The 15,616-nt window shown below is 42.2% G+C and overlaps 2 protein-coding genes across 2 annotated transcripts; one reads left to right on the top strand and one right to left on the bottom strand.

The window, feature by feature from the left end:
- The first annotated feature begins 134 nt into the window (after positions 1 to 134).
- On the top strand, positions 135 to 1,235 carry LOC133392046 (histone H4). Its single transcript, XM_061649873.1, has one exon. It carries the CDS (start codon positions 187 to 189, stop codon positions 496 to 498), a length of 312 nt encoding a protein of 103 aa, XP_061505857.1. The 5' UTR covers positions 135 to 186; the 3' UTR covers positions 499 to 1,235.
- Positions 1,236 to 8,813: 7,578 nt separating this feature from the next.
- On the bottom strand, positions 8,814 to 9,455 carry LOC1268521 (histone H2A). The gene has a single exon (XM_061649849.1). It carries the CDS (start codon positions 9,389 to 9,391, stop codon positions 9,017 to 9,019), a length of 375 nt encoding a protein of 124 aa, XP_061505833.1. The 5' UTR covers positions 9,392 to 9,455; the 3' UTR covers positions 8,814 to 9,016.
- Positions 9,456 to 15,616: the final 6,161 nt, after the last annotated feature.

Genomic DNA, 15,616 nt, shown 5'->3' with positions numbered 1-15,616 from the left:
CAAACTCGGATTAAGGTTTACACAGGGAGGAAATGCCCTGGGTAAGAAGATTGTTAGGTTTAAGTAGTTTACGAAGAGGCGAATGAAGCTGAAAGGCTCAAAGTCTCTATAAAAAAAAAAAAAAAAAAAAATCGTGATCGTCAATTTAAAGTTGGAACATCGTGAACGTACAATCCTGTGCTCATCATGACTGGAAGAGGAAAGGGAGGAAAAGGTCTGGGTAAAGGAGGAGCCAAGCGTCACCGAAAAGTGCTGCGGGATAACATCCAGGGCATTACCAAGCCCGCCATCCGCCGTTTGGCTCGGCGCGGAGGAGTGAAACGTATCTCCGGCCTCATCTACGAGGAAACCCGTGGCGTCCTGAAAGTATTTCTGGAGAATGTGATTCGTGATGCGGTCACTTACACTGAACACGCCAAGCGTAAGACCGTCACCGCTATGGATGTGGTGTATGCTCTGAAGCGTCAGGGCCGCACTCTGTACGGTTTTGGAGGTTAAATTCAACGTGCTCTAACAAACCTCCAAATGGAGTCTCAAAACGGTCCTTTTCAGGACCACAATACATTACTCAAGAGCTGTGTCTTTCGCAACATTAAAATGTTTTATTTGAGAGAAAAAATGTCTATGATGGCTTCGAATGGTGTGCGTATAACATTTTACTCGCATAACAAGCACTCACACTGCTGTATATTCAGTGCATTTACATGAGATGGCGTTTTGTGAGTGTGATTTTTTATCTTATACGTATGCGTTTGAAGCGTTCGCAAAAGCAACAATTGAAGCGTTAGTTAAAATGAATCATTTTTCTCTCTTGCGTTTTTTTATCTAAATTTTCTAATAAAAATATTTTTTTAGAGCAAACCTCTCATCCTTTTGAAGCAATAATCGCCGCGTGGATCATACCGTTTTTTGCATCAGCTCTAATCTGACTTATACATGCGCATCGTTCATGTATACTTGGGATAACTCATCAAAAGAAGGAAATCGGATGAAAAAAACTACACCGTTTACATAAAGTTTATGAATTTATTATAACAGCCAACAGCGTCAATGTTGCCTTTGAATCCGTAAATCACTCAATGCTTATTTCAAAACTATCAAGCTATGGAGTAAATGGGGCGCTAGTTCATTGGCTCTCCTGTTATTGAAGTGATAGGCATATTACAGTGAATATTTCCTTCTCTCTATCTGCACCATTCACCAACACGTCCGGGGATCCACGTTTCTCGGCCCTATTCTATTTAAAAATTTATAAATGATGTTATTTACGTTATACCAGATTGCGAAAAATTGTTTTATGCAAATGATATGAAAATGTTCCTACCGGTATCAGATCAAACCGATTGTTTAACTCTTCAAAACTGTTTAATTCGATTTAACTCATACCCACCAAATACTTTCTGCAAGATTTGCTATCAGGGTGCTATGAACATGAAGAAATTAACTCCACCTCCAAAATCTATGCTGTTAACTGAATGCTATATATTTTCTTGGGATACTGACTTCATTTGGTATACTGACTTAGCGATGCTCCGCTAGCGATGCTTACATTTTGGTTTGTACATTTGGTAATTGTTCCCCAGCTTCCGTTATCATTAAAATGTTTCCCAGTTACTATCCAGGACAAACACCCTGGGACCTCATAGATCGCATAATGAATTATTTGGGAAAAGTAACGCTCAGCCCTCTACATTACGCTAGCGTTACGAGTAACGTCTGTCTAGCGCAAACTCAAGCAGCATTTTTGAACGCCTGGTTTAATCGTCGTGGATAATCAAATTGAGGTAAAAGTAAGGCTCAGCCCTCTACGTTACGCTAGCGTTACGCGTAACGCCTGTTTACCACAAACCCAAGCACCATTTTTGAACACCTGTTTTAATCGCCGTGGATGAGCAAATTAATAGATTATCATGTCTTAATATCGTTTTTTTACATGATAATTAGAAAAGCAACAATTTTTGAACAAACATAAAAAAGAACAGTACAGGCGGTCCCCGAGATACACGGTACCTCTTATACGCGGATTCGGAGATACGCGGTTTTCTAAATTTGACAGTTCTTTGAGCAAATTGTACTGATTTGACACATCCATTGTGAAATACCAAATAATTTCCGTATTGATCGAATGTAAAATACCATTTAAAAAGGTTTCAAACTGTTCAATTCATTAGAAACATATCAAATAATTAATTTGGTGGCTAAAACCATCCCCTACTTGCAAAATTACACGAAGATTAATGATATTTTGGCTGAAAATTACGAGATTCGACTTACGCGGAAATTCGAGATACGCGGTATTTTGCGGCCGTTTTCGGTCCCCATTAACCGTGTATCTCGGGGACCGCCTGTAATTGCAAAGATAGCACTCATTGATAATTCATGAGTATAAATAAATTATATTATTACTATTAGGCTATCATTTTTAACAGCAATCAGCTTTAACAGCTGTAACAACTTCACGTATTATAATTATAACAATTGTTAGAAACTGCCGGTCTAACTAAAATAGAAAACAAAGTAAACTCTTTAGGCTAGCACTTAAGATGTGCCAAAACATTAGTTTTTTCCTTTATTTCCTTCGTATCTTCGTTCGTATGTATTTTTGACCGCAATGAACCAGTTTCCGCGATTTTTCTCCCTTTTTATCTGCTTGCGCACATACAAAACATCGCCTCAGCTGACAGTCCGTTGGAAACCTTACAACAGTTTCCAACAACAATCTTACACATAAAAAATGGTTACTTTTAAAAATGATTATTTATTTATTTTCCCAACTATTGATAAAGCAGGATAATGAAATACATACAAATATTTACTACCTTCATTAACCTCAATTTAAAAAAGAGCCCTCGCACCTACAGTAAAGTTTATTCACAATAGGCGGAAACATAGATTGAATAGGTAATAATTATATTTCATGTAGGATAGGTGACGAATGAACCACCCTGTGGTTCGTGATGACAGCTCGGATGAGAGCAGCGTGACTCGATTAACCGGGGAAACGGTGAACGGACAGCGGATGCGGACAGTCGCACACGGAGATTGAAGTGAAACACACGTGAAGAACTAAGACGATTTTGTTAATTTGAATTGAATAAAGCACTCTTTTCTCTTTTATCCTACATGGGGGCTCAACCGGGATATTAGAAAAGAGTTGCGTGAAATGTACAGTGCGTAAAAGACGTGCGCCTGTATGTGAAGACGCGCAAAGAAGTGTACAGTGCGTAGAAGATGTGCGCCTGTATGTGAAGACGTACAGAAAAGTATACAGTGCGTGTAAGACGTGCGCCTGTATGTGTTAAGACGTACAAAGCATTACGCAGCGCGTGTAAGACGTGCGCCTGTGTGTGTTAAAGAGGATGAAGTTAAGTACAGTGCGTGTAAGATGTGCGCCTGTATGTGCTAAGACGTACAAAGCATTACGCAGCCCGTGTGCAACGTGCGCTCGTGTGTGTTAGAGAGGGAAAGAAGCGCAGTGCGTGTAAGTCGTCTGCCTGTGTGTGTTAAAGAGGATAAAGTTGAGTACAGTGCGTGTAAGAGGTACGCCGATACGCAAAAAACGACGCGAGTTGCACAAAGGACAACAGAAGTGTGACTTTTGTGTTAGTGTGACGATTAAAGACGAAAAGCATCGCGTAGTGCGTGTAAAACGTGCGTTTAGAGAACGCAATCAACGAGAAAGAGTTGAGTGTGTGTGAAAGTGTGCGTCACTAGTGGAAAGAGGTAGACGTATATACTGTGTGTGGGGCACGCGCGTGTGTTGGTGAAGGCGTTAGGAACTGTCGATAACTGCTGAATTCTCGTTAAATTCGCATAATGGACAACGAAGCGCAGATCCTCGTGTTGCTAAACGATTTAACTCGTCCGGGTTTAGTTAGGAGGTGCGCCGCTAGAAAACTAGCTACCTCGGGTACAAAAGAAGAGTTGGCCAGGCGACTAGTCGAAGAAGGAAACGTGGAAATAATGGATGAAACCATGAATACGGACAATTTTGCAGACGCAGAAATGCGTAGCAGTACAAACGATGAAGCGGTCTTGCCAGAACACTCGGATTTGGTGCGCACGCCGTATTCGTTTCGTGATGTTGAAGACGGTTTAGAAACGTACGGGAATGATCTATCCCAAGACTTTAGTGTGTGGCTAAACGAATTTGAAGATATTTCAAAGATGGCACGTTGGACACAAGATCAGATGCTGGTAATGATGCGCAAAAAGTTAGTTGGTGTGGCGAAAAGTTTTGTGATGATCAAACGCGAAACCAATTCGTATACCGCGTTGCGTGCAGCTTTACTGGAAGAGTTCGGTACGGTAGTTCGTGCGAATGACGTACACCGTAAGCTGGCAACGCGTAAGAAGAAGAAAGATGAATCCATATTGGAATTTATCTATGCAATGCAACGCATTGCGCAAGGCATCGATTTAGATGAAGTCAGTTTAGTGGAATATATCGTCGATGGTGTTACAATGGACACTCGAAGTCGAGCAAGTTTATACGAAGCTGTGACAATAAAAGATTTGAAATCGAAGCTACTGTTCTGGGAACGTGCGCAAAAGAAAGATGAGCCAACAGAAAAGAAGAAAGAACAAGTGCGACGCGTGGTGGAAAAAGTAGAAGAAAACTCAAAACGACGTTGCTACAATTGTGGTGATCTCGGACATGAAACACGTACATGCGCAAACAAACAACGTGGACCCAAGTGTTTTGTTTGCAATGAATACGGACACCGCGCGAAGGAATGTCCGAACAAAGCGCGACATTCGTCGAACATGCCAAGGCAAAACAATGGTGACACCACGAATGTTCTTACAGTGAAAACAGCGGAACAGAACGATGTGTCCGAATTAAAACGAAATAGACTGATCACAAAGCGCATCAAAGTGAACAATATGGATTGTGTGGCTTTTGTCGATCCTGGCAGTGAAGTTTCGTTATTACGGAAAGATTTTTTCGATGAGTTGCCGTTTAGTGAAATGGTGCCAGTTAAAACAGGTTTTCGACTCCGTGGTTTCGGTGGAAATTGCAACACACCACACGGCAAAACAAAGATAAGTATGGAAATTGACGAATTGAAGCGATCGGTCGATGTTTTTATAGTGTCAGTGAATTCTATGAACTCAAAAGTGTTGTTAGGTATGGACTTTATGCAAACGACGAAGTATACGATAACGAACGATGGTTTGAAAGTGGAGGAAGTTGGATTGGTAGAAAACGACGAACGATGGATTTACAATATAAAAGCCGCGGATGTGGGAGAGTTAACGGTTCCTTCAGAATATCGCGAACAAATAGAGTGCATGATAAAGTGTTATAATCCCAACGAAAACCCACAATCGGTCGAGACCTTAGTAATCAAGTTACAAGATGAAAGTGTAGTTCGTGAAAATCCTCGTAGGCTTGCTCCATTAGAAAGGCGTGTGGTTAAAGATCAGGTACAGGAATGGCTAGACAAAGGTGTCGTAAGATCATCGTACAGTCCATACGCAAGTGCTGTGGTTGTGGTTCCTAAAAAGAATGGTACGTACAGAGTTTGCATCGATTACAGGGAGCTGAACAAGAAGATGATTAGGGATAAATATCCAATCCCTAACATAGAAGATCAAATAGAGCAATTGGCGGAATCTCGAGTTTTCACAACGTTGGATCTTGAAAATTCTTATTTTCCCGTTACAATAGACGAAGATAGTCGGAAGTTTACAGCTTTTGTTACTCACGAAGTGGAGTGGAAATGCGCACCAGTGGAAATGCATTTTGCAGATTTATTAATTCTACATTACGAGAGCTCATAAACGAAGGAGTTATCATAACGTTTGTGGATGACATTATAATCCCAGCTAAGAGTGAGCAAGATGGTATTGCATCTTTGAAGCGTGTGTTTGAGATGGCCGAGAAAGCAGGTTTAAGATTCAATTGGAAGAAGTGTGTGTTTTTGCAAAGGCGCGTGGAATATCTGGGGTATGTTGTGTATGACGGTCGAATCGAACCAGCAGAGCAGCAGATTGAAAAAGTGAAGCGGTATCCCCAACCTAAAACCACAAAGCAGTTGCAGCGATTCATAGGTCTTGCAAGTTATTTTCGTAAGTTCATACCGGGATTTGCGAAGATAGCTCGTCCTTTAACGATGACGTTAAAAAAGGAAAATCAGTTTGATTTTGGTATACGGGAAATTGCTGCGTTCGAAGAGATAAAATCAGTGTTAGTGAATTATCCGGTATTGCGTATTTACCAAAGTGGTGCAGACACTGAAATCCATACAGATGCAAGTAAGGAGGCATTGGCTGGAGTGCTCATGCAACGTGCGGTAGATGACGGGATGTATCATCCTTGTTATTACTACAGCAGACTAACCAACCAAGCTGAACAGAACTATCACTCTTTTGAGCTAGAAACATTAGCGGTGGTAGAATCTTTAAAGAAATTCCGGTGCTATTTACTGGGACAAAAGTTTAAAGTGGTAACCGATTGCTTTGCCTTCAAGCAATCCATGGCTAAGAAGATACCGAACGCAAGGGTTAGTCGTTGGATGGTGGTCTTAGCAGAGTTAGAATTTGAAGTCGAACATCGCAGTGCCGAAAGAATGAAGCATGTGGATGCTCTATCTCGTGCCAGTGTAATGTCAGTGTCTACAGCGATTTGTGAGCGTATGAGGAAAGAGCAGCAGCGTGATCCAAAATTGGCAGAGATTCTTTCAAAGTTGTGCAGTGGTGAAGAAATCGACGACTATTTTGCAAAAGATGGTGTGTTGTATAAGGGTGATGTCTTTTCATCCAGATTGTGCGTGCCAATCTCGATGGAAGCAGAAGTTATTAAGAATGCTCACGATCAAGGACATTTCGGAATCAGAAAAACCAAGGAACGTTTAGCGAGTGACTATTACATTCCAAGTGTTGACGAGAAGATAGAGAGGTGTATTTGTTCTTGTGTGAAGTGTATTCTAGGTGACAAAAAGAGGGGTAAAGCGAAGGGATTATTAAACCCTATTCCAAAGGGCGAGGTACCTCTCGATACGTTTCATATCGATCATCTCGGCCCTATACCGTCGACGAAGAAATCTTACAATTACATCCTGACGGTGATCGACGCGTTCAGTAAGTTTACGTGGCTATTTCCTACCAAATCAACGGCGGGTGACGAAGTAGTGAAGAAGTTACAAGTCATCGCAAGTGTTTTTGGCGATCCCCGACGAATAATTAGTGACAAAGGAGCAGCTTTTACATCGTCAATGTTCGCGAGTTATTGTGAAGAGCGTGACATCGAACTACACACGATTGTAACAGGTGTTCCAAGAGGCAACGGGCAAGTGGAACGAGTACATCGCACCATTATTCCGGTTTTGACTAAGCTATCTATCGATAAACCGGAAGAGTGGTACCGACACGTGAATGCGGTGCAGAAGGCGATCAACAGCAGCTGGCAGAGGGCAATCCGAACCAGTCCGTTTGAATTGCTAGTTGGAGTCAAGATGAAAGATGCTGACGGTAACACGTTGCGCGCCATGGTTGAAGCAGAGTTGCAACAGTCGTTCCAAGACGACAGAGACGAGCTACACAAAATGGCTAGAGATGGAATCCAAGCCATCCAGGACGAAAATCGACGAAGCTACAATCTACGGAAGCGACCGGCGCGTAAGTACGAGAAAGGTGATCTGGTGGCACTTCCCGTGACGCAGTTTGGACCGGGGAGAAAGTATCGGCAGCGGTTTTACGGTCCGTAGGTCGTGAAGGAGATTCTGGAGCATGACCGTTTGAGTGTACGGAAACTGGATGACGATGCTGAAGGACCATCGCAGACGACTACGGCTTGCTCAGCCGTGAAACCATGGGTACATCCGGGCCGGATGTAACATCAGGAAGGGCCGTGTAGGATGGGTGACGAATGAACCACCCTGTGGTTCGTGATGACAGCTCGGATGAGAGCAGCGTGACTCGATTAACCGGGGAAACGGTGAACGGACAGCGGATGCGGACAGTCGCACACGGAGATTGAAGTGAAACACACGTGAAGAACTAAGACGATTTTGTTAATTTGAATTGAATAAAGCACTCTTTTCTCTTTTATCCTACATTCATATACATTATTAATTTATTAATATTTTTAGTATTTTATACTTTCTAATCATAGGAAATGTTACTAAAATTGAAAGCTTTTGGGGTGTTTATGAACTTTTCAAAAATACTGCTTGGGAATTTTAAAAGGCATGTAACGCTTCTCATATGAACGTAGATCACTGAGCCTTACTTTAACCAATTATTTAGATGGCGTTACTACTGGTTGCAGGGACTTTGATCACCACTAGACGGCGTTATTGAATGTGGAGTTGCATATGCGTTAGGACATTTCAATACTTTGTATTTTATAGGCATTCCTACATTGCAAATCATTTTATTGTTTCAAACAACGAAACACTTTAAAATGCTTCACAAATCTGGGTAACTGGTGATTAAGATGAAGGGTGAAGGGAAACATTAATAAGTATGGTTGTTTATTTGAACCTTCCTAATTTTTGGTCCAACTTTTTTAAAGCCATTGTCAACGTTTCCCGATATATTGAAAGCCAAACTTTTGTGAGAACCTAAGGCTACCTAAACGCACAACATTTTTCGACAATCGACCCTTTCAACATTTTCCCGTGGTTAACGATAAATCAGGTAAAAGTGTCCTTTACTGTTTTCAGAAAAAGGTCAACACGCAGGTATCACTGCTTGCATTTATATGGTAAATCCAACCTACCTGGAAAATCTTATGCATCGCTTATGATATGCTGCATTTTGTAGAATTCGTAGTGAGAGGTTACAGAATTGAAAATATTATGGGATGCTTTTTGTGCCAAAGGACGGCACATTTTTTCATTTACATTTTGTACACAGTTTCAAGCACGGTTCTTGATATATCTGGATTTTTTTTCCTTCTGGTTCTCCCATAACAGCATAAATCGAATAAAATGTCTTTGGCAAAGTAATTTGTCGCCCTGAAAAGGACGGTTTTGGGTTTGAGATGAAGGAAGCTTTGTCACACCGTTTAAGCCTTCTTTTCGGTCTTCTTGGGCAGCAGCACGGCCTGAATGTTGGGCAGCACACCACCCTGAGCGATGGTTACTCCGGACAGCAGCTTGTTCAACTCCTCGTCGTTGCGGATGGCCAGCTGCAGATGACGCGGGATGATGCGCGTCTTCTTGTTGTCACGGGCAGCGTTTCCGGCCAACTCAAGCACTTCAGCGGCCAAGTATTCCATGACGGCTGCCAGATACACGGGTGCTCCGGCACCGACGCGCTCGGCATAGTTACCCTTGCGCAGGAGACGATGAATACGGCCAACGGGGAACTGAAGACCGGCACGGTTGGAACGGGACTTTGCCTTTCCCTTTACCTTTCCTCCCTTTCCACGGCCAGACATGGTTAGATTTGATTGGGGTACGTTTGTAAGGGATCACGAACAACACGATGTTCTCTTTGAGAAGGGTCTTTACGGAATGTTGTTGTTGTTGTTAGTATGGTTTAGAGAGGCTTTGGCTCCTGCGGAGTTCTTTCGCCTCTTTGTTTATATAATAGGACTATTGGATTGTTATAGTTGATGGAATAAATGTGATAGTTTTAGAAATTTTAGTAGATTTTCCTGTTTCTGTGGATGAGGTGAAAGTATTGAGTCTATGTTGGCGTCAAGATGGCAAGTATTACGAAGTTGTGTGTATCCGTGGCATTCTGTTAAGAGGTGGAATATTGTTATAGTGGTACCGCAGAATTGGCAGAGAGGAGGACTGGATCGTTCGATGAGATGGCTGTGGGTCAGTCTAGTGTGGCCTATTCTTACTCGAGTAAGGATCTTTTGGTCTCGATGTTTTATTACTGATGGCCATGGTGTAGTTGTTAATTTCACTAGCCGAAGGAAGTTGTTTTTGGTTTTAATCCATTCCTTTTCCCACGCCTCTCTTATTTTTCCATTTATATAGATAATTGCGTCTCTTTTAGGCAACGAAGTGTTGTAGGTTGATGTTTTTCTTCGGCCTTTGTTGGCGAGGCGGTCGGCGATCTCGTTGCCTTTGATACCAGTGTGACCAGGTATCCAACAGATGGTGAGTTGTTGATCCTGGTTTATGTGTGGGCTAGTGACCTGGTAGAGCTTTTGGATGTTTGGGTCCTTACATGTTCCATGCTCTAGTGCCGAGAGGACACTCGCACTGTCGGTAAAGATGACGTTTTCCAGGTCAGAGCGCAGGGTATCTTCAACTGCCTGGATTAATGCCAACGTTTCTGCCGTAAAGATGGAAGAGTGATCCGGCAGTTTGGACGCTACTTTATCAATGGGTGAGTAAATCCCGAATCCTGCTGCTGCTTCATCGACTGATCCATCGGTGTAGATGTGATTGTGCTTAATGTATTTGTTGTTGATGTATTCTATGAAATGTTTTTGTGCTATTGTACTATTGCAGCCTGCTTTAAGGATGTTTTTAAAATGCCAGTCTATGTTAGGGGGTTCATGGTACCACGGCCGAGTGCCAAGATGTAACAGTGTTGTGATATCCGGGATATTGCAGTTTGTTATAGCGAAAAGTTCGGAGTTGGCTCTATTGAGGAATGATGGTGCTTGGATATTCTTTTCTTTAATTCTTGTTGCTGTTGCGGCTAATTTAGTTATTATTATATGGCTAAGTGGAAGAAGTCCGCTCTCACTTAGCATAGAGACGATGGGGCTGGTTCGGAAGGCGCCTATGGCATATCTTAGAACGGCATGGTAGATGGGGCTTATTGCTTTTTCAAACTGTTCCTTTTTAATCGATACTATTGCTATACCGTACAGTAGTTTTGGAAGTAACCAGTGATTAATAATGAAGATAAGTGTATCTTTTGAAGCTTTGTGGGTTCCTGTGCTGAGCATTTTGAAAAGGTTGATATTCTTGGTAGCTGTAGTTTTTAACTGTTTAATGTGGGCTTGGAATGTGAGTTTTTGGTCTATTGTGATCCCGAGTATCTTTACTTTTTTGCAGTCTGGAATTTGTGATTGATTAAGGCAAAGCGGTACAGTTGGGTGCGGTTTGGTGCAGATGTGTAGTATATTGCTTTTTTCAGCAGCGATGTCATAACCAATACGTTTTGACCATTCCCATAAGATGTTCAGTCCCTGTTGCAGATTGTATCGCGCTACTCCATTATCTGCATTGCTCGAGATCAGAACGATATCATCAGCGTACACCAGTGGAGTGATGGATGGTGGTAGTGAGCGGAGAAGACTTTCGATGCTAATCAGAAATAATGTTGGAGAAAGGATGGCTCCTTGAGGAACTCCGTTTTCGAGTGTTTTAGTGCTGGATTTGTTCGTTCCAATCAGAACCTCGAAGGTACGGTCTGAGAGGAAATCATCGAGGAATGTGATCATGTTACCTCCGAAATGCCATCTGGCTAGCTGGCGCATGATTGCGTATTTCCATGTTCGATCGAAAGCTTTAGCCAAGTCGATGATAGCACAGTCGGCATGATGTTTATCAGATTTTACTTTGGCCAGCAGTTCTTCGAGTTGCACAAGTTGCTTTGCAGTTGCAGTTGTCCTAAGTAAGTTTCCGTGCCTAATCCGCATCTAAATGCGTGTTGATTAATGCTGAGGAGTTTCCTGCCTTCCAGTTCTTGGGTAAGACGCCGGTTAACCATTCTTTCCAACACTTTTCCGATGCAGTTTAGTAAGCTTATTGGTCTGTAGCTATTTGGGCTGTGTTTAGGTTTATCGGGCTTTAAGATGGGTATTGTTAGACTTTTCTTCCAGTGAGGAGGAATTTTGCCACTCTGCCATATGTGGTTGTAAAGCTTTAAGAGCAGGTTTTTTCCTTCAGAAGGAAGGTTTTTCAACAGTGGATAGCCAATGTCGTCTGGTCCTGCTGAGTTGCCTTTGCACTTGGCAAGAGCCCAACTCAGTTCGGCTATAGAAAAGGATCTATTGTAATGTATGTTGGGTCTGCTATTGAATTGTAATTGTATGGATTCAGTTTTTGCTTTGATGGTCTTAAATTCTGGCGAATAACTATTTGTGGCGGATATGGTGGCAAAATGAGTGGCAAGTACCTCTGGTGTTGATTCAACTGGCACTATTGTGTCGTCATCGGTTTTGATGATGATATGAGCGGTATCTTGCTTGCGTTCTGTTAGGCATTTCACATTTTTCCACATGTCTTTTCCAGACATTTCGGGACTTATGTTGTCTTTGAATCGGTTCCATGATTCTTGTTTTGCCTTCTTTATTTCTTCTCGTGCAATGCGATGAGAAATTTGAAATTCCTCGGAGAGGGTAGGGATATGGGTGTGGTCTTGGTTTTTCTTGGCATTTTGTAGTTTTCGGAGCGCCTTGCGTCTCCTTTTTATGGCTTTTGCGACAGTGTCGTTCCACCAGTGAACACTTCGTTTGCCTGGTTTGCCCTTTGATTTTGGGATTGATTTAGCTGCTGCATCGTTTATGATCTTGATGATGTTTTCTTCTCTTGCCTGAGGATCTGAATGTAGATGTTTTATTATGTTTATTTGGTATGATGTCCAATCGGCATTCTCGTATTTCCATTTTGGTCGTTGTTTATTTTCCGGAAGAGATGATTTGCTTTTGACAATGATCGGATAGTGATCACTGCCATGTGTGTCCGCCAACACGTAAAGTTTAAGTTCGTTGAGGAGGGAGGAGGATGAGATGATGTAGTCAAGGAAGGATTCTGTACCTGAAGAGATACATAGTCGGGTAGGGTTGGGGTTGGAAATGAAAGAAAGATTATGGTTAGTAAAAATGTTATTTAGTTTATTAAATTTTCTGTTAGTTTGGGAGATTCTAAGATTCTTATCTTCTGCATTAAGGTTTCCTGCTATTAGCAAGGGATGTGAAAAAAGGTTAAGAAATGAGTTAAGCTCGGATTCGTTGAAGTTAGGTCTAGGGGGTAGGTAGAGTGAAACGATGGTCATGTCTATGGGAGACTTAATATTTACTGCTATTGCGGAAAGATTGGTGTTAGTTTTTATTAATTTGAAGGGAATAGATTTATGTACACCTATTGCAACACTGTGATGTAGGTTAGTTGGAGAGAGCTTGTAGGACCAATTGTAGTGATTAAGTGGAGAGTGGTTGGTATTTGGTGGATCGCAAACTTCTTGAAGTGTTATGACGGCAGGTTTGTATTCGTTAATTAGAAGTTGAAGTTCGTAGAGGTTAGTGTTCATTCCTCTTATGTTCCAGTTTAATAGAAATGGTTTGTTTATGTCATTAGTATTATTGGTTGTGGAGAGCATGATAATGATTTAGGTTAGTAGACTATTGTGGTAAGAGGAAAGGAGAATAAATTCAGTGGCGATGTTTTTTCTTCGATGGTTTGGCAGTTGGCGATCGTTGTTCGGAGGGAAGAGTGGGAGAAGCGATGGGCGAGATGACTGTGATTTCGTTGGATGCCATGTTTTTTACTGCATTTCTTAGTTCTTCTTCTTCCGATGAGACGTTTTCCAGGTTGTGGTTTCGTTTGCGGGATTGTGCTGAGATGACTGATGTGGCCGAATTTTCTGATTCTGTGTCGGATGTAGACATTGATTCCTGGTCATTTGTTTCGTTGTCGGTTTCGAGGCTTTCCGTTGCTTCAGCATTGTTGTTGCTCTCGCAGACATTGTTGGATTGGGTCGAGCTTTGGTTTTCTTCGATTTGTGTAGTGGCTTCGTTCGTTGGGTTATTCTTATTTTTCTTTTCCATTTCCATTTCCATTCCAAGAATTTCCATTTGGTTCTTTCAGTTTCTTCAGAAGAGCTTCGATGAGCTTGCTCTGGGTATCCATCTTTTTCATCTGATCTACGATCGTTTTCTTCAGTTCATTTTGTTCTTCTTCGAGCCGCTTGATTTTCATGTCTTTATCATCCACCGTGGTAGTTTGTTGCGCAAATGTGATTCGCTGCTGTACAGCACTTGTTCGCTGATGTTGTTGGAGGGCCATTTGCCGAGCTTCCTTGTAGGTGCAGTTGTGGTCGACTTTTATTTTGATGACTTGTTCTTCAAATTGGAACGCAGGGCATTCGCGAGAAAATGCGCTGTGTTCGCCTTTGCAGTTCACGCAAGCGGGATGGGTCGAACATTCACCGTGTGCTGCGGTTCCGCAGTTTCCACACACCTGTCCCTTTGAGCAGCGCATTTTTGTGTGCCCATAGCTACCGCATTTGTAGCACAGCATTGGTTTTGGGTAGTATGGTTTCGTTCGCACCTGCAACAGCCCTATGCGAAGGGATTCCGGTATTTTTCCAGCTTCTACGCGTATCAGGAAAGAGTTCGATGGTTGTATTTCGTCATTCACCTTTCGGGTGAATCGTCGGACTTGCTTGACGTTTTGACTTTCCATGTTGAGCAAAATTTCTTCGTCCTTTAGTCCTTTCAGCTCCGGGGCGAATATTACGCACTGGACTGTGTTCAGCGTAGCGTGTGGGGTGATGGATACTTTTGTACCATCGATGAGTTGCGTGATGCTTTGCATTTTTGTGTACTGCGCAACGTTTCGGGTTTTGATCAGATATTTCTGCCCGAATTCCATCGAGTGGCTGCTTTCGGTAAGCTCTCCAACCACGTTGGTAATGCTCTTTGAAATTATCCATGGGTTTTGCGGGAGCTTAAAGCCTTTCAACGGCTCGAGAACGAGGAACTTCATGTCCCCAAACTCGTTATTACGATCCATCCATGGTGGTAGTGATCGAGCTCTCTGGGGAGGCTCGGGCGGAAGTGCATCCCGTACAGGATGCGAGGGTCCCGGCATTTTGCCGGGTTGGTTAGTTTTATTTAGTTCAATGCAATGTATATAGTGTATATAAGGTTATAAAGAAATATATGAAATAAAGTAAATAAATTTTCCTTAAAAGCAAAAGTTCAATTAATCTTAAGACTAATATTTACAATTTCGGAATAGTAAAATAAAAGAGTTTTAATTTCAAGATAAATAAGATAATTTTTCTCGTTACTCTCCCGAGTAGCGGGGTAAAATGGCACGAAAACACCGGCTTCACTGCTTACGCTGCGAGCGACGTTTTTGGCGCCAATGCGCTGTGCTTGTCACACGTTCCAAACTGTGTCGTGTGTGCGTGTGAATGTATCACTCTCACGGAAACAATATCAACGCGCGCAGCTGGCACTGTGGTTTATCTCTCCCGAGATCACACACAAAAAGTAACGGTATATTCACTACTTACCAACGTTCTCTCCCGAGATCGTTGGCGTAGACACTGGAATTGAACAAAAACACGTCCGTCCGGGTGAACCGCTGATCTTTTTATAATACAGGGTCTTTTTATAATAGGGGTCTTTTTATAATAGAACAATTTTGACCCGACCGATGCTTATATAGCAGCTTATTCGTGCTGCCCGATACTCGTTTGGAATTTTTCGAGCTGCACGATACGTATTCTCTCTCACAGCCCGTTATAAGCGATCGGAGAGCTCGGAATTTTTCTAGAAAGCAAACAGCAAGAGAAGAAAACATCATCAAGATCATAAACGATGCAGCAGCGAAATCAATCCCAAAATCAAAAGGCAAACCAGGCAAACGAAGTGTTCACTGGTGGAACGACACCGTACCTTCGAGGTTCTGATTGGAACGAACAAATCCAGCACTAAAACACTCGAAAACGGAGTTCC

The sequence above is a fragment of the Anopheles gambiae genome, chromosome 2, assembly GCF_943734735.2.
Source record: "Anopheles gambiae chromosome 2, idAnoGambNW_F1_1, whole genome shotgun sequence".
Classification (NCBI taxonomy): domain Eukaryota; kingdom Metazoa; phylum Arthropoda; class Insecta; order Diptera; family Culicidae; genus Anopheles; species Anopheles gambiae.
This window is presented reverse-complemented; position numbering and strand designations above follow the sequence as displayed.

Excerpts from the sequence above, each read along its gene's own strand:
- LOC133392046 (XM_061649873.1), top strand. The coding sequence starts at position 187 with ATGACTGGAAGAGGAAAGGGAGGAAAAGGTCTGGGTAAAGGAGGAGCC.
- LOC1268521 (XM_061649849.1), bottom strand. The coding sequence starts at position 9,391 with ATGTCTGGCCGTGGAAAGGGAGGAAAGGTAAAGGGAAAGGCAAAGTCC.